General features: G+C 37.6%; 3 protein-coding genes across 4 annotated transcripts; 1 reads left to right on the top strand and 2 right to left on the bottom strand.

Annotated features, from left to right (window-relative positions):
• Nucleotides 1-1,257: 1,257 nt before the first annotated feature.
• LOC122071833 (protein HEAT INTOLERANT 4-like) lies at nucleotides 1,258-15,565 on the top strand. Its single transcript, XM_042636256.1, has 14 exons — nucleotides 1,258-1,600; nucleotides 2,615-2,653; nucleotides 2,861-2,914; nucleotides 3,130-3,193; nucleotides 3,545-3,603; nucleotides 3,776-3,900; nucleotides 4,048-4,107; nucleotides 11,296-11,354; nucleotides 11,794-11,873; nucleotides 12,069-12,107; nucleotides 12,728-12,790; nucleotides 12,885-12,932; nucleotides 13,023-13,151; nucleotides 15,079-15,565. The coding sequence occupies exons 1-14, from the start codon at nucleotides 1,427-1,429 to the stop codon at nucleotides 15,124-15,126; spliced, it is 1,041 nt and encodes a 346-aa protein (XP_042492190.1). The 5' UTR covers nucleotides 1,258-1,426; the 3' UTR covers nucleotides 15,127-15,565.
• A 1,092-nt stretch (nucleotides 15,566-16,657) lies between these two features.
• On the bottom strand, nucleotides 16,658-21,487 carry LOC122092854 (protein CPR-5-like). 2 transcript variants are annotated; one of them, XM_042663156.1, is made up of 5 exons: nucleotides 21,040-21,487; nucleotides 18,975-19,031; nucleotides 18,545-18,580; nucleotides 17,666-18,391; nucleotides 16,658-17,384 (listed from the first exon to the last, which is right to left on the bottom strand). In XM_042663156.1, exons 1-5 carry the CDS (start codon nucleotides 21,418-21,420, stop codon nucleotides 16,830-16,832), a joined length of 1,755 nt encoding a protein of 584 aa, XP_042519090.1. In that variant the 5' UTR covers nucleotides 21,421-21,487; the 3' UTR covers nucleotides 16,658-16,829. The 2 variants fall into 2 exon arrangements, with proteins under 2 accessions (XP_042519090.1, XP_042519098.1); XM_042663164.1 differs by having other exon boundaries at nucleotides 16,658-17,213.
• Nucleotides 21,488-25,064: 3,577 nt separating this feature from the next.
• LOC122090798 (nuclear transcription factor Y subunit B-3-like) lies at nucleotides 25,065-25,734 on the bottom strand. The gene has a single exon (XM_042660523.1). It carries the CDS (start codon nucleotides 25,606-25,608, stop codon nucleotides 25,144-25,146), a length of 465 nt encoding a protein of 154 aa, XP_042516457.1. The 5' UTR covers nucleotides 25,609-25,734; the 3' UTR covers nucleotides 25,065-25,143.
• Between the last annotated feature and the right edge of the window lie 374 nt (nucleotides 25,735-26,108).

Below are 26,108 nucleotides of genomic sequence, written 5' to 3'. Positions count from 1 at the left end.
CGGTTATATAGAAGAGTAGGGGAAACAACATATATGAATGAATCTACCATATTACAAAAAGTGAAAAATGAACAAGCAGAAAGAGGGGAAATCAAGTCAAATTGGGGAGCTAAATGTGTCAACATTTACTTTAGACTCCACCTGTAACCACGAACCCTAGAAAACCCAAGTCTCCAATTGCCTAATTTTTGAGTTTTTCTCCATAACAGTACCATTCTTCATCACAATTTCATAGAAATAGGCGTACCTGTTTGAGTGAAATTGAGCAGAGATGAGTCTTCACAGATGAGATCTGAGACTTCCAGACGTGATCAGCGAGCAAAGACGAGCAGAGATGAGCATCGGAGTTCTCCTTTGAGAAGAACAATACAAGAACCTGGTTTGTAAAAAATCCAAAATTTTTTAAGGGTTTGTGCGAAAAAGAGAAGAGAAAAGAAGAAGAAGAAGAATGAAGATGAAGAACAAAGAAGAAGAAAGAAAGGGAAGTTGTACCTGCTGTGTCGAGGATTCAAGCTTCGATCGTGCTTCTTCTCTAGCGATCATTTTCTTCTTCTCCTGCTCTGTGTGTGCAAAGGTGAAAGGGTGAAGAGGGAAGCGAACAGAAGAGAAGAAGAGAGGAGAAGAAACGAGTACACGAACAAAGGAGAAGAAGAGACAAGAAGAGAGAAGAAGAGAGAAAAGTTACCTGCAGATACTCCTCCTGCTCTAGCTATTGGGAACGATAGTTCCAAATTAGGGATTTTGAAACGAAACATCATAGTCGGAACTCGCTTTTAGAGTTTCAACTTTTGACTAATTTTCCCTTTTTTTTAAAAATTTTTGTTTTATAAAAACTGAAACACAGCCCTGGCGTACCAAACAGTTTTTTGCATTTTTCTGTTCCAATAAAAAGAAAAAACGATAAAACATTTTTTAAGAACTATACCAAACAGCCCCTTACCCTAAATTTTTAACGTTTCATGCTACCTGGTCGCGTTTCTCTTACGCTCTCTTACAGGATGATATGAAATGCGCTACCTGGTCGCGTTTTTCTTACGCTGTCTTATAGGATCATATGAAATGACCCCTACCCCCTGGGTGGATTCCTATGTGTGTCCCTCATTGGTCACGTTCTGGCGTGAGGCCACGCGACTAGGTAGGATTTCAAACTGATTAATAATCCTCAACACGTGCCGTTAGTACACCGTATTTGAACCCTGCTGGCTCATTTTGAATTGCCTCAACCTTTCGTAGACGGTATAAATACCATCGCTTCTCTCTCCTCTTTCTCCCTCTCATGCTCTCCGAGCCCCATTTGCACCTCTAGTCTCTCTCGCCTGTCGCCTCCTTCAAGATCGGACCAACCGCGTTCTCTTCACGCCGCAAGCCCTATCCGTCTCTCTCTCTCTTTCTTCTCTGTCTCAGCATCTTTTTCCGTCGCGAACCGATGGGGAGAGGTTCGAAGAGGAAGGCGAACCAGAAGGAGAAGGAAGAAAGCAAATCTCCCGAAGAGCTTCCTAAGGAATCTACCAAAGCTTCCAGCAGAGGCAAACGAGTCAAAGCTCCTGCTGCTCGTAAAACTGAAGCTGAGCCTGAATACTTTCCTGATAAGCGCAATCTGGTTAGTCTTTTTTCCTTATTCTTCGAGTCATTTTTTGTTTATTTGATTGTAATCCATTCTATTTTATATGTTAAGCAATGCACCTTCTGTTTGTAATCATTAGGGTTTTGCTTCTTGCTACTGAGTTTTCGCTTCCTCCATAGCTATGTCGTTTGCGGGAGTTGTGTTTCATCATCAGTTTGAAATTATTGAGTTCATTGGTAATGGGGCTGGGTTGTGATTGGATTTTTTATTTTATTTTTTGGCTATAATATTTTGAAGATCTTCCATTTCGCAACGAGGTTTGAATTTTTTATTTTTCCCCTCAAAATCTTCAAATCTCAATTGAGAGTTTATTCTACAGACAATCCAGTGTTTTGTTGAGGTAGAAAACCTTTAGAGTTAGTAAAAGTTGAATGCAATATTGATAGAGTACAGGACGTTGCTGAAGATTTCCTCATACAACTGCGGCACCCGAAAGTATTGGGGAAGGCGAGACCCTGACACAATCGACAGTGGAGCGTTTTTTATTTACGTTGCTGTTTCCTTATTTATCTTTTATTTGTCTTTAATTTCAATTTTTTTTTATTAGGATATGATTTTGGAAGTTGCTTAATTTGGGGGACATTAATTTGGAGGACATATTTTAGTAGGTATTGATTTGGGCTGTGACATATACCCCAACCTCTCGTGTATTGGGATTTTGATTGGAATTATTGAATAGAACTTCTTTCCCAGAGAGTTGCAGGGAACGAAAGTTCTGAGCTTGTTCTTGAGTTAGTTCTGCAAAGTTCTACTGCAGATTTCCCCTTTTGGGTTTGCTGGGAGGAAGACACAACGTCCTTCTGTGTTTCTTCTCTTCAATCTCTGTTGTTTCTTCAGTTTTGTTCGTTTTTCCAGTTTTATTTATTGCAGCTGATCCTGGACTGCATCAGTTTTATTAGATACTGCTGATGGTCTGTGCTGTAATAAGTCAGTTGTACATTTACTTTGTTTTCTCTTTCATTGATCCGAGTGTTGGTTTCTGTTTTGTAGGAAGATTTGTGGCAAGCTGCATTTCCTGTAGGCACAGAGGTTTGACTTAAACTTTATTATTCTTCTTATATTAATATTACTGCTTAATTAGTCTCAAATCTGAATGCATATATGACATCAATTCGTCTTTTCGTTTATATTATTTTCCTTCAATCTTATGGTTTTAGCATGAAGTTGGAACTTCTGAATCATTTCCTAGAGTTAATTAACCCACAAAAACTGAAAAAGTTCATATATTGATTGCAGTGGGATCAGCTGGACTCAGTTTATCAGTTTAAGTGGGACTTTTCGAACTTGGAAGTGAGTGCAATTTGCATATTTTTTGGATAATGTGCAGTTCAACTTTACTTTCTCCCCTCCCCTCCCCTCCCAACCCCTTTCAAGGAACTATGCAGTAGATAGATATTAAAGGTGTAACCAATAATCCTGTTGTTTAGGAAGGATATTTCTTTTTAATATGAAAAAAAAGCGATTTAGTATTTGTATAGTTCTGAAATTTGTCAATTTCTTGTCAGAATGCATTTGAAGAGGGTGGATTGCTTCATGGGCAGAAAGTTTACCTCTTCAGTTGTACAGAGCGTAAGTGCTTTATTTCATTCGGTTCCTTGATTTATATTTCTTTAGAACATGTTTTCATATCATGAATCACTGTTACAAGTTTCTGCTTAGCAGATGTGAAATAATTATTATGGCACTGAATCTATCGGATATAAATATGTGATTTCTTTTTAGGGACTTCAATTTTATGTTTATGTCTAGTTTGTTCTTCCATCCTCCAATTATGTTTGGTTTCATCTGGGTCTTCCAAGAACATTTCTTTCTTCTTTCCTTGGTGTGCCTATGAGAAATTCAAGTTTCAAATATGTTTATTTTACTGTATTTTCCTTTCACATTCTTGTTTTGCAATTACATATATTTCTGTGTTTTCAGCTCAATTAGTCAGCTTCAAGGGTGAAGATAAAATAATCTGCATTCCTGTTGTAGTAGCGGTAAGTTCACTGACCTGCTGTCTTTACCATTGTGGTTTGTTTGGAAGTCTATGTGCTAGTTTATTGCTGACTAGATTTGTGGTTTTCTTTTCTGTATCATAGTCAAGAGGAGAGCTTTTGATGGCATGTTTGGGAGCTTTGTCAGTTACATCACTTCTTTTTCTATTGACAGGTTTTGTCTCCTTTTCCACCTTCTGATAAGATTGGTATCAAATCAGTTCAAAGGGAGACTGAAGAAATAATACCAATGAAGCAAATGAAAATGGACTGGGTTCCTTATATTCCTTTAGAAGAAAGGTATCTTCCTCGTACTTTATTATGGAGACTTCTAAAGTATATTTTCACCCAAAGTGATTTCAGTTCTCTTCCTTTCTTGATTCTATCACACAAAACTATTTTCTTTATGTCCTTGTTTAATTCCTATAATATCATATCATCTTACAGGGATAATCAAGTCGATAGAAAGAGGTTCCAAATTTATATACTGAGCTGCACTCAAAGAAGGTAGTCATGCTCCCACCCTTCAACCCTTTACTTTGTAATTATGTTGTCTCTTTGTTTTTTTCCAGATCTTTACCAATTTAGTTTTTAAATTCACTGAGTTTTCCTCAAAATCCTTTAGCATTTTTCTTCTGGTTGCGTACAAATTGTTTAGTGAATAGCAAACATAGGATTTTGTTACTCGTTTTGAAATGGAGAAATTGCCCAGATCTACCAGATAGGACAAAGATTTACAACATTGAAAGCCATAGTTGTCACATCGTCAAATTGATCCAAGGCGGTAGAGGGGTGGCTAATCGATTTGGCGATGAATTGCCCGTTATGGCGTTGCCATGGCGGTCAAATCGCCCATGTGTCATTTTTTATTTTGCCTATTTTCTAAAGTTATTTAGTATGCTACTTCTTTATTTTTCCTATTTTCTAAAGTTATTTAGCATGCTACAAGCCTACAATATATACCCTATAACTTATAAAACCAACATTAAGCAACATCAAATCGTCAAAAAATCAACATAGCCAACAAGACATTATCATAAATTTTTTAAAAAAATTATATGAAACAACATATATGATATATCACAGTAAACATTGTTAAAATATGTTGCAACAGAAGAGAACTAAAAAATATTCATCGAATTAACAATTTAACACAATTATATTGGGAACCAACTGTACATACACTTACCTTGCTTAATAGTAATACAATCCTCAATATAGAACATGATTCTTAATCATGGAAAATCTGGTAATTGAAGACCACAATCATGACTGCTAGAAAATTTGCATCAATGAAAAAGGCAATACAACATTACAAAGGAAAAAGAAAAAATCCAAGGACAGCAGCTACTCGCATGGCAGGAGCAACTTTGTTAAATATCCCATTAATAGCAGTGTGCCAGTGTGTGTGTGAGTGAACTAAGGAAGAGGTAGAAGAAGATTAGAAGAAGAGAAGAAGAGAAGAGACTGATTAGTAGTAGAAAAAGGGGGGGAAGGAGGTGAAGAGTCGAACAAACCAGACTACCAGAGGCAACAGGCAAGGAAAAAGAAGATTAAAAGAGGAGAAGAAGAGTCGATACCTCATACCAGAGGCAAGGAAGAAGATGGTTAGAAGAAGAGAAGAAGAGAAGAGTCCTGCTGCAAGATAGAAAAAAAAAAAGAAGAGAAGAAGAGGCGATAAACCAGGGAAGAAGAGAAGAGAGAAGAACATACCTAGCGACCACGGAACAGATGAGCAGCGATGCCGGAGCAGATGAGGTTCTGAGGGGAGTCCCTTCCATCTTCACTTAGTTCACTTAGGGTTCGAAGTTCGAACTTCAAAGGTTGAAGAAGGGTTGAAAGACTGAAATGTCAACTGTCGCGACCTTCTTTGATCTTTAAGTGATATATATATATTTTTTTCCCTTGGTATAGGTTAATGACAATTTTATCCCTACCAAGTGCTAATAGAATTAGTAGAAAAAGAATCAATATACACTTGTCAATAACATTATTATAAATAAAATCAATTTATTAATTAAAAATTAAAACTTAAGGAAAAAAAAAAAACCAAAATGGCGACCGATTTTTCGGTTCAACCACATTAATCGTCGCCAGGGATGATTTGGTGATGCCAATCGACCCTTGGCGGTCGATTAATGTGTGTTAACCTAATCGGCCAATCGATTTGGTCACCCTAAACCGCCAGGACACCTAATCGGTGCCTTGGCGACTCCTTGGCGATGCCGTGACAACTATGTTGATAGCTATAAATAGTGTTATAAAATTACAAATTATGGTGTTGAAAAGATTCACCAAATCCCCATATGAGTAAAAAAAAAAAAGGTGGGGGCAAGCTTTGAGTTGCAGGGGGTGCAGGTCGATTGGAGCAGTGGTGGAAGGGTAGGTTAGGGAGGAGGAGGTGCGTGGGGGAAGGTGATGCAGTAGCACTTGACTGGTTGGACCAGCTTGACTGGATTTTGAAACCATGAGCCAGAAAGAACAGATCCAAACCAGGTCTCGTTATCGATTTCAGTTGGAAATCAGATTAGGTCGGAAAAATCACCATCAAGCAGGGAAGGGTGATTTTTAATTGCAGGCCATCAGATGCTCATTACAAGCTAAAACTTGGATCGAGTTTCAGTCCAAGGGTGAGGGAGGTTTGACCAAAATATTGGCCAATTCTAATGGCTGGATTGGTTGTGGGAGCAATTGATTGTCGCACAAAAAAACTGGGAAATTCCAGAATTGGAAATAGAAAGTAATACTGTAATACTAATCTGTGTGTCTGTGAAGGATGGAGCTTTATTTGAGACTTTAGAATGATAGAACATTGTAAGAAATAGAAGACAAGAAAAGGAACCTCTTGGGCTTCTCATTGCATATAGTCAATTGGATCGCACACCAATCCCACAGCCTTGATCATAACACAAGACAATTCTCAATAGAGTAGCAGTTGTTTGTTCATAAAATTGTGGCTCTAAGGGAGCCTCTTGCATTGTATTTATCTGAAATAAGAGAGAGAGAAGTCTTCCAATTAGAAGGTCCCAGAAATAGAAACCCCCAATCAGTTGCCTATTACAAGAAGAATCTAAAAAAATAGAATAAAATTTAAAAGAAAACTAAGGACAAATGAAACAAACTAGTTTCTTGTCTTCTAAGAATAAGACAACAACTTTACAACTTAAATTGACACAACTTGGTCTAACTAATGAACCGACCCAAAACGAAATAAAATAAAACCAACTATGACATAATACCCAAATCGTGGGCTGTAAAGCCCTCTTCTTCCTCCTGTTGTATGTCTTTAATTCTACATCAATTCTCCGTTGCTTGAAAACATTCGTCTCCGACAAATGTGTGAAGGACATGTAGCACTCATACAAATCAGGATCAAGCTTCTTGAAGTCATCAACATGAATCCATCTTAAAATTGTCATGTCGTGAAAAGCCTTTCCATTTGACAATGAATGCATGATAACCTTTATCATGACATGTAGCCTTGTAAGGGTCATGCAAGACCTCTTCAATAACATCAACGATGGGTGGCTTGAGTTGGGAAAATCACAGCATTTGTTCTGAATGCCCATAGTCTGAATGATGCCCACATAAAGATGAATATCGGCCACATTAAAAACATTTCTTATGGTCATATCATCTGGCAGCTCTAGCTTATAAGCATTAGGTCTTACTCGTTTCAGCACCTTGTTGGGACCCATCTTCCTTGGGTGGGGTTTAGTATTGATACCTGTTTGGAACCTCGCAGGATTGACATGAATCATCACCATGTTTCTCAGTTTGAACTCCACATAATGCTGATGATGATAAGGTTGAAGCTTTATACACATCGTTTTTCAAAGTGATGTGTTGTCGAACATCGGCGTGCACCTAATGATATGGCGCAAGAACTTGTTAGCCTCAATGTTAACTCGAGCTCCAGGTGGTAGTTGAACAAGATCAATGGGTCTCTTTGGCTGAACTCTTAAGTAATATCTCAAAAGGAGTACAGCCTGCCATCTGGTTCACTGAACTATTGTAAGAAAATTCAGCAATGTCGAGGATGGAAGGCCTCTTCTCCTAATCTCGAACTAAGCATCGTAGTAGATTACCCAAGCTTCGATTTACTACCTTTGTCTATCTGCGGGTGGAATGTGTTTGAAAATTTTAGCTTTGTATTTTTTCATTCACAGTGTCCTCCAGAAGTAGCTCATGAACTTGGTATCTCAATCGGAGACAATGCTCTTAGGTAGGCCATGTAGCCGCACCACTTCCTTGAAAATAGTTTAGCAACCCCTGATGTGCATCGAAAGTTTTGCAACAAGGTAGAAAATGATACATCTTAGAGAAGTGATCTATAACTAGATTAATGGAATCATATTGCTCTCTTGTAGGGGGCAAGCACAAAATCCATGCTAACATTTAGCCATGGTGTGAGAGGGACATGTAATGGAGAGTATAAACCTGTATTTTGCTTTCCTCCTTTAGCAAGCTGACATACACGACACCTTTTGATTGCATGATCAGCATCCTTTGTAATGTGTGGCCAATACTATCTATCTGTCACTTGCGCAAGAGTCTAGTCTTTGCCAAAATGCTCTCCCAAACCTCCTCCGTATAACTCCCATAAAATGTGATGCTGTAGAGAAGAGTTTGGAACATGTCACTTTGTCCCGAAGAGCATATACCCCTCACGCATTGAGTATTTGTTGTCCGCCCTTACTGTAATTTTTTATATACAGTGCTGAAATCGGGATCAGATGTGTACTTACCACGGATTTGATCAATGTTGATTCCATGTGCTGAAAATGCTTCCATCGTAAGTACTTTTCGGCTAAGTGCATTAGCCATTGTATTCTCCTTTCCCGCCTTGTACTTCATGACGAACGTAAACTCTTGCAGACAAACTACCCCATTTGGCATGCCGATTGCTAATTGACTTCGGTGTGTGAATATGTTTCAATGCTTAATGATCAGTGTAAAAAATAAATTCTTTACTAATAAGGTAATGGCTCCAATGGCGTAACACTTGGACAACTGCATACAACTCAAGATCATAAGTCAAATAGCGGCACTTGGCATCATTGAGTTTCTCGCTATAGAAAGAGATAGGGTGTGCATCTTGCATCAATACGCCTCCTAAACCACCATGGGAAGTATCTGTCACTACCTCAAATATACAGTTAAAGACTGTTGGTAAAGGGCCGATGCTTCTGTTATCTTCTTCTTGATAAGAAGAAAGCCTATGTTGTTGCAAGTGTTCATTCAAACTTGCCTTTATTCATTCAGTGATGGGTGCAATAATTGCACTAAAATTCCAAATGAACCTTCTGTAAAAGGAAGCTAAGCCAGGGAAACTACAAACTTCAGTTAATGGTCTTCGGTACGGGGCCAATCGATGATGCTTTTGATCTTATCTGGATCAACTGCAATGCCTTTGGATGAGACAATAAAACCAAGGAATATAACCTTGGGTAGCATGAAAGAACACTTCTTGAGATTTATGTATAACTTCTCCGCATGGTGTACTCTTAAGACTTGTCTCAAATGATCAATATGGTCCTTTGGATGCTTGTTCTAAATCAAATATCGTCAAAATAAGCAACCAATAAATTACGAAGTGTCATAACTCATGACTTTCCACTCAAACTAGCCATTCTTGGTCATAAAGGCGGTTTTTCACTTGTCTCCGTGCCGAATACGAATCTGGTGGTAGTTGCTCTTAAGGTCCAATTTGGAGAAAATCTTAGATTCAGACAGCATGTCCAACATGTTATCAAGTTGGGGTTATGGGGAACCTGTACTTCGTGGTTATTTTATTTATAGCTTTGTTGTCCACACTCATATGCCACAAACCATCTTTCTTCGGCGTAACCAATGCTGGCACCTCACAAAGACTTAAGCTCTCCTCAATAAATCCTTTATGTGATTGTCTATCAACTTGCCGCTTGAGCTCTGCATTCTCCTTGGGACTAAATTGGTAAGTTGGAAGATTCGGTAAGACCGAACTAGGTACCAAGTCAATGACGTGCTGTATATCATGCATAATAGTAGGTAACTCATTTGGAAGCTCATCAGGAGTCAAGTCAGAGAAACCAGAAAGCAATTCTTTAATAGGCTTGACAAGGGTTACCTCAGGTTGGGGAGTTACTTCCTGAGTAACAAGGTCCAAAATCATTCTAGTGTCTTGACTTGTATTAATAAACTCCTTTTGTGGAATAGCCAACATCTCCTTCATAGGCAAATCCAACAATTTCTTTCTTCTCAGATTCAGTGCCATTTTGGTTTGTCCTCAAAGCCCTATGTTGCCGCATTTCAGCAGGTACATTCACTAGATGGAAGACAATATGGACACCTTTCCATTTGAATATGAAGTAATTTTTCTAAACCCCCCAACCACAACTTCATTATCGTACATCCACGGTTGGCCAAATAGAACATCAATGAACTTTATAGGTATCACATTGCACCAGCTTTATAAGCATTTGTTCGGGATCCTTCTCAATCCCATCTTACTCATTTTGCTGAGCTATTGACCAATCTATGCATGCATTATTGAATGGGCTGTTCAACCTGGATCAAGCCTCCAAGAACCAAACCCCCCCCTACCCCCACCAAAAAAAAAATAAAAATATGATGGGCCAATAAAATTCTATAGTTCCCTTAATCTCCCCCATATCAAACTGATCGGAAAATAGTGAATTTCCCCTTGCAATAGCGCTGCAGGTTCAACTCTGGAATACTTTACTTCCTTAACCAGGCTGATAATAAATTATAGTCTTTGCAGTCAACTTGCCATCATGGATTGTGGTGTATAAACATCCTGAGACAATAGTTATATGGTTACAAATTGTTCAGATTTTTATTATTCCTTACATTATAATAGAGGTCTGAAGATACAAGGAACCCAAACAATTCTTTAGTATTTATCTATTATTTTAATAAAAAAAAAATTCAGCAGATTAGCTTCATTTGCATGTAGCTTGACTCAGGATTATATTCATCTGTGCAGAGAGTTCCTGTGTGTTTGTGTGGGAAACATATATAGATTTTATGACTAACTAAATCCTCTCCTTTCTCCAAATAAAGAAGGAAATGAAATGAAACCTATTCAATTTGGTCTCTGCAAATTGTGTAATTCTGAAAGAAGCTCATGTTATGAGATTAACTACAGTAATCTCTTCAATAGTTCATATTTGGAATGGCATGAGGCGTACTGACCTGTTTCAAGTTGATTTCTTCATTATATAGTGTGGCTGGGAGCCTGGGAACTGCTTATATCTTGCCTCTTCTCTCCATGGCTCAGTTTTGCTAAGCACATGCTCACACAAAATGGGCCATGTTTGCATTCAATCATAAGAAAATCTTTAGTCACCAGACCAGCAACCTTTCTCCTCATCAGTTCTGGTTGTCTTGCTTGATTCAGCTGTATGAAACTAACTTCCTTATCAATTCACTTTATAATTTATACGTGATATGCATCTTGTTAAAGGCATATTCCCCTCCAGGGATATGCTGGCCTATGTATTAGGAAGATTGCTAGATATGCCATCAGCTTCTTAATGCATGGATTGGAATGATCTTAAATGTTTGTCTGCCTTTTGCTGCATCCTTTCAAGGTTGTTTTGGAAGATTCCTTTCGGGGATGTTTAGTGTCTTTAACCTTTTATGCTTGTGACTGTTGTAGGGAAATCTTATCCTTGAATCTGTGTGCTGCAGGGCTGCTTTGAGACACCTGAAGCTGGAGCGTATCAAGAAGTATGAGTATTGTCTACCTTGTAAGTTTCTTAAAAAATTTATTCTGATTCTAGACATTGCTACTTTGCTAGCTTCCCATTTCAACTATAATAATCTCTTCTTCAAGGTTCTTAGCTGGTTTGAAGCCCTGTCACTCTGAATGTTACTCTCTGTAAATTTAGTTGGTTTCCCTCTGTGATGAGGCCTCAAAATCTCTTTTCTCCTTGAGTTTGTAGAGTCAAATTTGAGCAGATAGTGGTTGTGGATGATTTGTTACTCCTTGATGATATTATTACTTGCTAGGATGAAAATTTGTTGCCGCTCTAATTCTAGCTGTGGATTAGATCTGTATGTGGTTAGACAGTTGAAATAGCTGCTCGATATTAATGACTCAAGCAACTCATATGGCTTCTTTTTAAAGTTTTTTTTTAGATTAGATGGAATTTACTTTTGCGAAACTTTGTCTTGTTCTCTCAACAGATTTCTACCAGCCTTTGAAGGAGGATGAACTTGAGCAGAGTACAATTGTTCAGATCTTATATCCGGCTGAACCAAAACCGGTAAGATAATATGATGACACAATGCTAAGGCAATGATCATTTTAATTTCTAATGATTTTGCCCAACTTCAGGGACTTACCAATATCCCCTTCATATGGGTTGTGAAAGTGCAGCCCAAGGGGATGAATGAACTTAGTCTGCCAGGGAACTTGATACAACTGAGATAAGTAATATTTGGTTCTCTTTTTCCTGCAGGTCTTCTGTGAATTTGACTGGGAACTTGATGAACTTGAGGTACAGATTAACTACTTGTGTGCATTCGCCTTTTTATCTGATCCTGATCAAGCCCCAAAAAATCAGAAAACCTTGCATATGGTGCAGTTTGATTGCCTTAACCACTCATTTTGAACCTTATGCTGGACCAGTTGCAGTAAACTTTTTGATCATCCAAAAGAACTTTTGATAAGATGGTGATGATTATCCAATTGGATCATGTTGTGATTTGGGGAATAATGACTTGTGTCAGATTGACACCAGCCCACCTTTATTTATAATAGATGAGATATGAGTACAAGTATAATAATGCCCTATGACATTTCTACCCTTAAACCCATATTACAATAGATCAACTTCTATTGACATGAGATTTATGAGGCCACTCAGCGGTGTTCTGATTCTCCTGTATCTATTTTATTTGTGGAGGATTTCTGTAGATATTCGTTGATTGTGTAGTGTAATAATCTGCAAGTCACAAATATGGAGTAAACTGGGTGAAAGATCGGCAGTTTCAGTACCCATGTAGGAATCATTGCCATGCTTAGTCAATTTTGTTGTTTGTATGTAGGAACTGTTACTTCATTCTTGGTCAATTGCCTTATTTCTTTCGGCCTAAGTATTGTCTATGTAATCTCCAGGAATTTACTGATGACCTAGTTAAAGAGGAAGAATTATCTGAAGATCAGAAAGATGCTTTCAAGGTATTTTTAGTTGATGGAAAGCCTGTGACTTCATTTATCTCTTGGCTATCACTTGTTTCTTTTCAAATTTCATATTTGGACATTTTTTTCTCAGGAATTTGTCAAGGAGAAGGTCAGAGACGCGAAAAGAGCTAACCGAGAGGTATTTTTAAAGCACATATTGCCTTGACCAACTTTATTGACTGAAAGTTCTGATCTTATGTGTTCTCAAATGAGATTTCTTAATATTTAGGCAAGGGAAGCTCGGAGAAAGGCCCTGGAAGAAATGAGTGAGGAGACTAGAGCAGCATTTGAGAATATGCGGTTTTACAAGTTCTATCCTGTTCAAACACCTGATACCCCCGACATATCCAAAGTGAAGGTAATTTCTGATCTACATTGCTCGTTTTGGTTATCTGAAGCACTAACTAAATGTGAAATGAAGCACAAGGTAGTTGCTGATAAGGAAATCAGCCCCTTCCTCAATTCACATGATTTTGATTAAAAAAGAGGGGGTTTGGGGGGGGGGGGGTTACCTGCAAAACAGAAGTGCTTGAATTTCTAATTGTCATATACTGTGAATCTCCTTTCCTTATCTTGAACTTCATCTCAACTCCAACATATGCCCTTGGGTTCACAAAAGATGGTCTATAGTGATTGTGAATTGAATATACCTGGTTCCATTTTTATATGATTTTGGCCCCATGGCCTTGGAAATCTTCCAGCCATTTTTAACTTCTTTTTTTCCTCTTTTTTTTTTTTTTTTTTTGAAAATACTGTAAATGACACATTCCTTTAAAGGAGTAAATGATCAACCATATCCATTTTCAAGACTACATCAATAGAAAACAGTGTCAATAATTAAAATATATATCAGACAAAATATCATGAGGAACTATTGTCCCCAAAACAAATTTGAGGCTGAAAGACTTGCTTCGCTAAGTCATGTGCCTTCTTTGTTGATCAAGGGTTCCATTAGTATGAAATTAGCTGCGATGCTAATGAGCTTATATGTCAAATGAGATGGGAACACCTACACATGCCAATATGTGGTATTCTTGTTCGACCAATGATATTTAGCTGAATCCTCTCTATTATTGTTTTTGCAAATCTTTTGCAATTCCTGTCAATTAATGTCACGTCCCCAGCAAGACCTTAATATGCTCAATTACTGAGCCATCCTCTAGGGTGCAATCTGGTAGAACCTTCAATGCCTGATGGGCTCTGATTTCCCAAAGAGTTTCTGGCAAAGCTTTGGCATGCCTTCTGGGGAACGACCAATCGGGATACTGATCTCTGATGTTGCTTTAGATGTAAATTAGGAGGACTTTCTGATCTATTTAATTTTTCTTCCAGCAAGTGTTGAAAATTTTATTTTTCTTGCATATAGAAACTGTATTTAATTATTCATTGGAATTGAGGATTTGAAGAATAGATACTTATTTCTTGAGTTGAAGCCAATTCTAACCAAACATTTTATGCAAGTATACACATGTATGGGTTTTTAATAATACACATACTCATACAACCACAGTTGTTATTATTCCCCTCTGCTCTGGTTTGAGGCTAAAACCTGAACCTGACCTTCCAACATTTGCTTGCAGTTGAATATGATCATTTGTTTTACTATTATAATTGGGAAACTAGTTGAGTACCCTGGCTCATCTGGTTGTGTTCATTATGTATTTTTCTATGTTTAACGGTTCACTTTTCTTTTGTCATTAAACCGAGGAAGTTGTTGGATTCAATTTGATGGGTGTAACCGTCATCGGGGAATATAGTGAATGGCACGGAGCTCTAGTTTGTCTTCCACCGACTTAGACAGCCCTGGCCCTTTTTGCCAACCAGTGAGTGTTCCTCCCTAGCTTCTGGTTGAAGCAAAGGCTTCCTTTTTATTGTTCTGAAATCGGCCACTGAAGCTTGGATCAGGAAATCTTTTGGAGAAACCTCTTGTCTCCAGTTGTTGAGACTAGTTTGCAAGGCCATGGGGCCAAAGTCAAATATAAAAATGGAACCTGGTATTGATATCGATACCGTGAACTAAATCCGTGAGAACCCTTGAGTAGAAAGGTCTGTCTAATAAATGGGAAATGGTAGAGATTTAGATACCTCTATTTCTTGCGGAAAGGTATTCTCTTTGGGATATAGGAATGGTATCGAAGTATTTAGTTTTGCTTTTAGTACATTGTAGCATTATATTGTATATTTTGATAAGAGTTTGTGTTGCTACTTTTATCGAGATATTGTATTGTATGTTGTGTGGAGATGCTAACTTTTAGCGAATTTATTAATGATATATTATGTTGTAGGCTTCCTTTATAAATCGGTACTATGGGAAGGCTCATGAGATTTTCTGATGATGGCTATTGTCTAATGTCGATGAGGGCCATGGAACTTGGATATACAAGATTCAGCTCATTTCCACTGGGAACCACAAGGCTTGCTTGCTTTGGTTGTCAAATCATTGATGTGAAGCGGAGATTCCTTGATACTTGGGAAAGTTTTGAGGCAACAATTAAAGAGACCACCAACCAAATGGTCCTGAAGGCAGGATAGGTATCATTAGGATAAAATTTATAGCTGTTGTTTTTTTTTTTCTTTTTTCTTTTTTCCCTTGTAGATTATGAGAGGGGTTATAATTTTGGAAACTGATCTTAGGCTCATCTGCTGGAAATCCAGTGCATTAATTCTCCCTTGGATTTCTCACAGAGATTCTCCATCATTTCTCCCATCTTTCTGTAAAACTCTCTTTTTATACTCAATTTGATGCCACAAGAAGTATTATTAGTTTTGGCATAACTTTTTTGTGGATATGTTGTCCAAATTATCTTTTATTTCTTAATTCAAATCAATCCAACATTGCCACTAAACAACCTATCCAATATAAAGAAGTTTTGAAGGTGCGCAGCTGGTAAGGGTGTAGGCTTCTTGTAAGATATCCTACAACCTGCTAACATGTCTCTTCATAGCAGTTCCATCTATCGTTTTACTGTGAAAGCCATCTCCGTTAACCTTTCCCTTTTATAAGGAGAAAGAAAAAATCCTTTGGTATATCAAAATTCATTTTTTTTCCTTTTGCTCTGGAATTAGATTCTAAGACATACCATGGTTTAAAACCTTGGTTTGGAGGATCATTTCTGGTATTTTTGTTAGAAATTTAACAAAGAATCTCACACACACACACACACACAAAACACAATGAATGTACTTGGTTTCTCCTAAGATGGGCTATGTCCATGGCAAAGTGGTAAATCAAGGGTTCCACTGTTCTATGAAGAAATTACAAATCTTCACACACCTTGTTGTGAGATGACACCCTGTAGTGTTTTAAAGACATATTATGATATAGAAAAACCCTAATTTTCTTGAAGTACAAAATTGTTCCTCACGAAAAAAGAGGAAACAAATTTTTTTTTTTTAATTAAACTAACAGTTTTTACCATCAGTTTTGAGAGAACAAGGGGGTGAGACTAGAGAGGCTTCATTACCAGCAACTAGAACACGAAGCACACCATATAGTTCACTGTTTGCTATGCTTCATCACATTTGCGTAGAACATAAGGTGTGGAACATCCCCCTTATGATTCAATGATTCATCACTGAGATTACTCTTACAAATTCGAGGGTAAATTATACGATAAAATCGGATCTAGTCTCCAACATGGTTTTAAGTATCGGTATCGTATCAGTGATCAATCTGGACTGATTACCTATATGTTTTCAGAGGTAAAAACAGTACAAAAATATATTTTTTTGGGGTAAAACAATACAAAAATATACTTTTTTTCCAAAAATACAAGGGCAAAAATGACCGATACCAAGATCTAAATCCATGGTCTCCTGTCAGAAAACAACATAATTCAAATCTCAACAAAAAACAACCACATCTTCCCTCCGAATTTTTAAATAGAAGATAAAATACAGGTAACAACATCCATACATTGTTTGAGGAGTCTAAGAGCAAATAAACACCCATACATGAAGAATAATTCAACTCCTCAAAACTAACGATCATTTTCACCTTTGTACATCTTTACAGTTCCAGACATAATCTAAAACATCAATTGCCATTCTCCATAGCTGATGCAACTAAATTATCTTTGATTAACACTAAGAAGTGATTTTTCCAGTCAGTAAAGCTTGCGAACGGCATCAAACCACCAAATAATGGTAAGAACAGAATTATAATGACATAAAACACAAGCTGCCGTAACCAGTATGGAAGCAATGCCCTTGCTACAGTACCTTGAGCCACAGGGACAGGTCCATGCAGGATATAGAACAAAACTTTTGTACACATGTTTGCAAAGAAGTGAATCAAGCAGAGAGCCTCCCAGTATAATAACCAATGATATCCATTCCCTCCCAACGTGTCGATGCAAAGCTTGCCTACAATGCCACAGCCAACTCCTAATAGCAGAAGGATGAAAGTTACTGGCATCACCTGATTAGAAGTGGAAGAACGTTGGAAAAGCAAATAAGCGATTGTCATGATCATCAAAACACCAAACAGCATCCGGCTGAATACTGCAACCTGACATCTGGCCATATTCAGCATATCTAGCAATGAGGTGAAAAATGTGACCTGCTTGGGGATCCACCAAGAAGTAGCCCCCTGAACAGAACCAAACATAATGATGATATTTCTAAACACTACAGAAATGTCAGGCATAAGAATGATATTAAGAATAGGAAGCACCATGATTAAGGTGGCTTAAGTCATTATTATTTTTACTGTTGTATTATGATGTATGGATCAATCATCAAACTGAAAAGATACATTGTTTGATTCTTAGATGAGCAATTTCACCATCTTAAATGATGGCACAGCCCAGCCCTATGTTTTTGTGGTCAGCAGGCTTTAACTAGTGTACTCCATGGAGAGAGAGAACTGACCTTGGGTGAAGATGAACAAGACCCAGTGGCTTCTATGATCCGTTTGTACGAATGAACATATGTCCCGTATAAAAGCAAAGCTGACATTATAAGTAACCCAGCAACAAGAGAGTCTATGCATCTCTTGAGCAGTTCAGTGTGTCTTGCATCTTCTAACTGAGTTTTGAATTCCTCAGCATTGAATGATGCTTTCGAGATACGCAGAGATAATTTACGCCTCTCCAAACTATTTGAATCGGATTGGAGAGCCACCTTTGATTCTTTCAGTTGCAGCCGCTTCATGTTCTGAAAAACGTGAAGTGTCTCGAGGTCATTAGAACGAGTTTGTTCCCACAGAGATTTCTCAAAGGGGCTTAGCATGGTATTATTATAACCAGAATCCAGTCTGCTCAAAGAAGAAGCAGCCAATTGGTGCATTGGTTCAAGCAGGGCAAGCTCTTGATTTATTGAATCTAATCCCAAATTCTCTTGTATTTCTTCCACTGCATTAGATGGTCCACAAGCTTCAATAATAGATCCCAACGGTTCTGAATGAGAACCAGGTCCTTGCTTGTAGAGAGACTTAGGTGGGACCATTTCTGAACTACAACTTTCTGCACTTGATTCTCTGATGAGACCCCGTTCCTCATATACAGACGCTTCATTGATTACTCGTAAGGTCCTCAGGGTGCTTCCAAGAGATTCCTCAAAGCTCCTCACAAAACAGTCAAACCTGTTCCCAAAATCCTGGTAGAACATACCCAATGGCAAAGGAAAGGCACAGGTATTGTTTCAGAATCTCACATTGTCACATATCCACACAAAGTCAAGAACACCACAGAAAATTTAACTGGATGAAATAGGTCAGCAGATGATTCATCTATGTTGGATTAGGCTTACATTGGCTAAAGATTCTCTCATAGCTGAAGCACAAATCTGCAAATGCAATAACATAATCAAATTAGTCAATATTTCACATTTCTGACTCAGCTTCTTAGTATAATTATACAGCACAACCATTATAGGAAAGACAGAGCACATGGAACCACAAGAGGAAAGATGGGCTTATATTCAAGACACTAATGATTTCATAAACCCTTGTATTCATGGGCCACAGTTTCAGAAGTTAAGCAACTGGATCTTCTATTTGCATTCTTAGGCAATAATATCACCTAAAATGATACCAGGTGGATCAATTTGATGTTTGTGAATGAGCAGCAGCCCAATCTATGGACAACTAATGGAGGTCCCTGACCGATAACTGCAAGACCAATCGTTTGGAAGTTAGCATAAATCATGATGGTCTTGAAAAAAGAGACATGAAGTGTACCATTGAAAGATGATCAAGGGGAATCTTTTCTTTTGCTACACGTTCTCCTTCCAGAACCTGAAACCAATGCATACCTTATCAAATGATAAACCAGGAGAGGGAGCTAAGCATATCAGAATCGAACTTACCCCAAGATTATGTAATGAAATTGGACATGCCCGTAAGATTTGAGTGCCCACTAAGCCATCATGTGGCAAAGATTAGAGCCATCAAGGAATGTATCCATTCCCAGGCTGTCAAGCAAACAACCCTAGAATGATAACTGCTAAATATCTATCTTTATTAAAAAATTATTTCCAAAACTTGGTATTCAAGAGGGTACAATAAATGTCATTCCTTTTATTCACTGTACACAATCTATTCTTAGCGATAACAGAGGTCATCTTAAAAGGCATAGTAGGGACATTGTGTTGGAGGGTTCAACCTAAAACCTAAAAGCATTAGGTGGAGATGGTAAAGGCACCAAGGGATCAAACTTAACCAAAGTGGGAATATATATATCTTTGTAACTCCCAACATCTCAACAATTATTTACTGATAAACTAAAAAGGCTCCATAAAAAAACTCACCAGTTTTTTATTCGATTCTCTGGGATATGCAGAAGTTTATTAAGGGCAGGAAAAAATACCAAAAGAGGGGAAAACACAGTGAAAAACCGGACAATTCTGGCATGGTGATTGGCAGTTCAATGGTCCCCATGGTCCAACTGTCAAGGTCATGATGTACTGTAGGTTTTAAAAGTTCTGTATATAGATTACAAGTGTTAAAATTTTCTACAACGAGCCATCTACTGCAGTGGTTAGGATAATTACACCAAAAAGGAGAGTATGGGATCACATTTCTAGTAAAAATAAAATAAGATGTCCACACTGGACCTTGCCGTGCAGCATGAATGGTCTGAGTGGCGTAGATCATTCAGACCATTCAGGCAGGACAGTCTCTTGAATGGTTCAACTTATTTCTAGTGTCTAGTGATCTCTCTGATAAGGAAGGAAATGATAAAATCTCAATTTTATGAAAAATCTGACACTGAACCTGGTATGAACAGTTTTTACCGGCGGTTGATGATCTGACGGGTGTAGTGGTGTCACTGCCTCTTCAGTGTCCTTTAAATACAGTGAAAAACTACATAGGCCGGGAAGATATTGCACAAGAATACATGCAGAAATTACAGCAAGAAATATCTTCTATCTTTACGGATTTTAAGTTAAACAAAGCCAAAGATTTCTCAACATACCTAATAAAGACAAGGTTTTTAGCACAGTCAGCCATCGATAAGCAAGTTGAACATGGCTATCAGAAATACTAATATTAGTGAAGACACTTATTCAAACATGTATGTGACCCAAACCATATAATAAATTAATATGTTAATGGACAATGAATTTTATAGACTGATCCTTTCAATTGCTGCCAATGAGATTTGATCTTCAGATCAGGAGCCCTGGGATGTAAATTCTCCTGATTGAGATCTTGAAGAGGATGTATTGATGAACCAATCCTCTCTGACCACTCTCTATTAAATAATTCTTACAGATACCAATGCAATCTAGGGAGCTAATACCCCCAGGTAAGATGGATCACAATGAACACTTGACAAGGAATTCAGTACAAATCCAGGGCAAGCCAATTTGTTAACTAATTTTGCCCAAAAATATTCCGAAAGGTATTTTTTTCCCATAAATTTTCCCTCTATTTCATTTTTTCTTATGATTGAGAGCCATACAAACAAATAAAATAAAAAAGCAGACAATTTTACCCTAAAAAAGAACAGAAAATTCTAAAACTAAATGTAACACCCCAATATAAAAAATGGCCAGAAGACTGCCCAGTGCAACCCCACCCCAAAAAAACACCCATGCAATGGCATCTGCTAATAAAAAAAAAAAAAAAAATAATCGATATGCAAAACAGCCTCCGTCTAAGCTTCAATAGCTTCTAGGAATGGAAGTAATCGACAAGCATTGATCAAAATAAAAAATTTCTACAAAATTTTAAAGAACAACTACCGAAAACTTGAGAATAGAAAACAAAAATACAAACAGAACCCTCCAAATGATTGAACCTGAGCGACAACAGCAGCGATCGACATCCCAAGAGGAAGCGCGAGAGCATCGAAATCGCTCTTTCCACGACGATTACTACAAATGGAAACTCTCGGACCCCGTCGTTTAGCTGTAAGACGCAACCCTCTCTGTTGGGAATGTAAAGAAGACCAAGAAGAAGCAGCAGGAGCAAAAACATCTCTCGTATTCTTCTTCTTCCTCCTGACAATCTTTCTACTATTAGCAATGGATGATGAAGACTCGCAAGAATTCGAATTCAAGTGGTTGACAGACGATTGTACGGTGGAAATTTCTTTGGCTTCTGTGTCCTCCTCTCGGATAAATCCGGCGTCATTAGACTCCAAAGGTGGAGAAGCAGAAGAACACAAAGCCGCTTCCATGGCGGAAGTGCGAGAAAACTTTGAAAACGAAACAGAGGAGAAGGGAGGCCCGAGGCTTACGTATAAGTTTTTCTCGTAGTCACTTTGAATTTCTATACTTACTTTCTCATAGGCTTACTTTAATAAACCATAACTGGTCGGCCCGGTCAGCTTCGGTCAGCTCTAATCGTTTCCCACTCCAGGTTCATTTTTATAGGGCTCTAAACGGGTTGGTCAAGCTATAACGGTATAACCTATAATAAGCAGGTTATTCGGGTTATAAACGGTTGGTTATAGGTGTTTGTCGGGCACTTATCGGGTTACAATCAAACACTAAGAATGACAGAATATTAATTGGTTTAGTCTCAACATCGGCTCATTGTTGTTTACTGATAAACCGATTGGTCTAATTTTAGGACTTAACTGGTTGGTTTTAGTCAGACGCATTGGTGCGGGCTAGCTTTTGATACCCCAAGGGAAAAAGACAACTATAATGACTTAGTGATAATATGAGATGACAGATAACAATCAAATAGAAAATTATATCAAATGAACAAGAAAAGCATCTAGATTTATGATAATATAATTATGAAAATACTATTAGATGCATTTATGTAAAAAAAAAAAAGAGTCAGAATTCTCTTTCTTAAGAATAACCATCCCACCCTAGTTCACACCGTTCATAGCGTGTGGGGAGTGGGGACTAAATCTCGTGGATGGTGTGAGATGGGTGGAGTGATTATGTGCATGGAGAGGAACTTTTCTCAAAAAAAAAAAAAAAAAACCATTGAATGCCTTTTGTACGGAAAAATTAAGACACTTTAAAAAAAGAAAAAAGTATGCCAAGGAAACCTTATTCAAGAAGCAAGTGGGTTTAGCACACTGTTAGTTAAAACGGGAAGGTAAAAAATAGAAACGTACGGTATGGGTTTTAAACAGATAAAAATGATGAATGATAAGGTAAAAAAAAGGGTCAAAAAAACAGGGAACGACAAACGGACGAAAACAAACGGTGCTAGTATTAAACGTGTAGTTTTCAAAAAAACGAAACCAAAAAACGGTAGTATACCCATACAATTTGAGAGATTATTACCTATATACATACATCTAATGTTCCAAAAGCTCTGGGAACCCCAAGATAAAATATCCTAATGAGCTACAAGAAAATGAGATGTTGCTAGCTTTAGCTTTTCCTTACTCAATGGGCTATAAGAAGTTGAGATTTTTTTCCTATAGATAGTATGGAAGTTAAAAACCAAAAACCAAGTACCATATTGTCTTCACTCTTCACTTTTATTCATAGGTGTGTTTTTTTTTTTTTTTTTTTTAAATTAATTAATTAATTAATTTTTTAATAAAATTCCTATTTTACCCTTAAAAAACGGATACGCGTTTAAAACGGATTCTTTTGCCGTTTTCCTTTTTTTCCTTATTGTATAATAGCATACGGAAAAACGTGTTTTAAACGGCAAAAAAACGCAACCGCGTTTTAACTAACAGTGGTCTAGCACCGGAGACCCAAGTCATGTAATCAATCAAATAATTAAAGATTAAAAATATGCTTACTTAAAAGCAAAAGGCCAGCCAAGGCAGATATCCTTGATCAATTGATCCAGAGGAAAGGGAAGGGAGAGTCAGAAGCTCCAACAATGGCTTTAGTTAACAACCCCCCCCCCCTCTAATGATTAATGCTATTCAATATTCAAATTAGGTCTGAAGGCTATCTTGTGTTTCTCTGATATTAGCTGTGGTTGGTGCCATTTTCAGTGGTGGAAGTGAAAAAGACTAGGCAGCTGGAATTGTAGTTGATGACATTGTTCTTTTAGTTTCTTTTTATTCTTTTTATAAATTTAAATTTGTTCCTAAATCTTCCAATAGGGAGGGGTTGCTATGTTTGGCCTCTCGCAGTCTTGTGGGGTTCTTCCCCTCCTATTCTAGTACAATTGGATTCAATGAGGAGATTATCCTCTTCTGATTTTATTTAATAAAGCTTTTATACTTTTATTAAATAATAGAAAAACAACCCTTGATTGCAAAGTAAGTCTAAACCCTAGAGAGAGGGGAAGAATAGGTGAATAATCAATGGACAAACTTAGGAACATATCCCTTTCTTTATTCATGTTCCATTGGCCACTGAAAGAGTATCAAAGTCAGTTTCCTTTTCCTTTTGTGGTTAAAACACTATAAAATTTGAAGGGGTACTCCCAATAGGAAATAGACATCAAACACTTTTTTTTTGGTAGAGGAAACATCAAACACCGAAAGTTCTTTTTAGTAGGACAATAATTGTTATGAGAAAATATTGATGTGAGAAACAAGATGGTAGCTATTCATCTGTACTAGATTGAAGACTAGGTTTGGTTGCTTTCTACAATGACAGAAAAGGAAAAATGGGTCTAAAAAGGCACTGAGTTTTCTCTTATCATAGGTGAAAAATGCATCCCCTCATGATAGACATCTAAATCCCCTAATTGAAGTCAAGAGGGGGTATTTGTGACCATGAACAATAGGTGATCGAGTTTTCTTCCATATATGGTGAAGGAAGAATCCCCTCATCAAGAAATCTAAACCCTCGAATTGAACCCAAGAGGGATATCTGTGACTGAATAATGGGATGTGGAAGTTGATCTAAAAAAGGATTGAGTTTTCTTCACCTATGGTGAAAAAAGAATCACCCTCACCATAGACATCTAAACCCTCTAACTTAACCCAAAGTCTAGTCATAAAATCACATCACTTGTGAAGAAGGAAGAAGGAAACCTTAGTCTAAAAGGATATGACAATTGTATTCACTTGTGATTTGGTTGTATGACAAAAAATAAGACAAATTTCTTAATGGGTAATACAATGGTTTGAAAGTTATTCCACACCATGTGAGGAGTGGATCGAGGAGAAGTAAATAGCTTTTCATTTTCTCTATTGTGTCCCCTACTCCCCTTAGAATAGATTGCTTTGAGAGAGCAACTTCTTCCCGCCTGAATGCCAGAATAATACCCTTAGTATGCTCATATGGATTTCCTACACCACTAGTATAGTTTGGGGAATCTCTCACGCCACACTAATAATAAAGCAAAAAAAAAAGTCTCATTCAATTAAAGGTTCACATGGTGTTTGAAGAAAGAGAACATCAGTGTGGGACTCACATCTCATTATGTGAGAGGGTGTGGGAAGAAATTCACCCGTCCCCTAACTGGGGATCTCTTTCCCTACTGTTATTTATGAGTCCATTTGGCCAAAATATTAGACTAGGCTAGGTCAGGTTGAGGTGAAGTGGTCAACCCATGTTCAATTATTCATTAACTTAGCAATTAATCCACCAAGGATGATTATCTTTATCAAACAATTCGCATGCTCAGCTATGCACAAAAAAACCAAGTTAGATCTCTTTCTGTGTAGTATTGATGTAAACTCTTATTTATCTTAATGATACTTTCCTTTAATCAATCCTCACCCCCAAAAAAAAAGTGGAACTTGCATCAAGTGGAGTTTGTGCCAGAATTTACTACACGGTCGATCCATAATAATTTGCCTTTGAAAAAGGGAAAATGTTTGTTTTCTTTACCAGAGAATATACATGTACTGGTCTATTCATAGATTGTTAAAGAAAGGTACACCAACACCCACCAAAAAAAAAAAAAAAACAAAAAACAAAAAAAAAGAAAGAAAGAAAGAGAAGGTAGTAACCCATATTTTGAATCACCATGATAGTGATTAGCTATGTCCTTCATTTAGTTTTCATGGATTCTACCCATTTAAAAACCACCCATTTTCTAGTTCTTTATTCCATGGCTGGTGACCCTTCCTTTCGTCCCTAAAGTTCTTAGGAACTACTTGGGCATCGACGGAATAAAACCCATTATTAAATCCTTGTCTAGCCATGATATCCGTCTCTCCTTGTCCCTGAGTCTCGACCTCTGCACTTGTTAAGACAACCTTCAAAGACCTCACATAGTTTTCAAACCCAAGAGTTGTCATGGCCCATAGGAGATCATGACCATTGATGGTCTTTTTCTTCTCTCTTAGACACTTATCAGAGGCTTCATCAGTAATGAAGCTGATGAACTCAGAAACACATTCTTGGACAATCTCCTTAGCTTTCGATATCTTCGTGGTTTTTGGAAGTGATTTCTTCATGATACGACTAACATTAGCTAGGGGGAGGAACCAATCTTGCTCTTTGAAAGAATCAGTGATGGTCTCATCAGCCATTGTGAGAGATTGCAACAAGAATAGAAGCTGAAAATGTTGTGGGTTATTAGAGATGGAGGGATCTGAGAAAGTGGTGGCTTTTATGCTAAGAGAAAGAGATGGAAAGTTGGGTTGATGTGAACATAAAATGAGAGGAGCTAGCACATGGGAACCGTTGCAAATGAATGTTCTAATATAAATAGTAAAAGGAGATAGTTTCGCTTCATCCATGGTGAAGGAATTCCCCGCCCACGAGGTCGACCGATGGGAGGGAGGGAGGGGAGAGGAGGCCAGTTCATACAATAGGGGGATGTCCCCTCACGTGCCCTCGATCCTCTTTGCCCTCTTTTGTTGTGTTTTCAAAACAAAATATAGAATTTTGCTAAAAGAAAACATCTTTAGGCCATATTTGGAAATCAAGTTTTTTGACTCCATTCTTTTCAAAACCTGATGAATTGAACGAGTCAAATCTGGGACATGCATTAATTCATCTAAGCTATTTTCCTAAATTCCAAGAAAAT

Source organism: Macadamia integrifolia, chromosome 2, assembly GCF_013358625.1.
Source record: "Macadamia integrifolia cultivar HAES 741 chromosome 2, SCU_Mint_v3, whole genome shotgun sequence".
In the NCBI taxonomy this organism is placed as follows: domain Eukaryota; kingdom Viridiplantae; phylum Streptophyta; class Magnoliopsida; order Proteales; family Proteaceae; genus Macadamia; species Macadamia integrifolia.
This window is presented reverse-complemented; position numbering and strand designations above follow the sequence as displayed.

What these genes read in the sequence shown, in the direction of transcription:
- LOC122071833 (XM_042636256.1), top strand. Translation starts at nt 1,427, where the DNA reads ATGGGGAGAGGTTCGAAGAGGAAGGCGAACCAGAAGGAGAAGGAAGAA. An exon ending in GCATTCCTGTTGTAGTAGCG is followed by an intron (nt 3,604 to 3,775) that starts GTAAGTTCACTG and finishes TTCTATTGACAG; the next exon opens with GTTTTGTCTCCTTTTCCACC. An exon ending in ATCAGAAAGATGCTTTCAAG is followed by an intron (nt 12,791 to 12,884) that starts GTATTTTTAGTT and finishes TTTTTTTCTCAG; the next exon opens with GAATTTGTCAAGGAGAAGGT.
- LOC122092854 (XM_042663156.1), bottom strand. Translation starts at nt 21,420, where the DNA reads ATGGAAGCGGCTTTGTGTTCTTCTGCTTCTCCACCTTTGGAGTCTAAT. An exon ending in TCGCTGCTGTTGTCGCTCAG is followed by an intron (nt 19,032 to 21,039) that starts GTTCAATCATTT and finishes CATTGGTTTCAG; the next exon opens with GTTCTGGAAGGAGAACGTGT. An exon ending in TGAGAGAATCTTTAGCCAAT is followed by an intron (nt 18,392 to 18,544) that starts GTAAGCCTAATC and finishes ATGTTCTACCAG; the next exon opens with GATTTTGGGAACAGGTTTGA.
- LOC122090798 (XM_042660523.1), bottom strand. Translation starts at nt 25,608, where the DNA reads ATGGCTGATGAGACCATCACTGATTCTTTCAAAGAGCAAGATTGGTTC.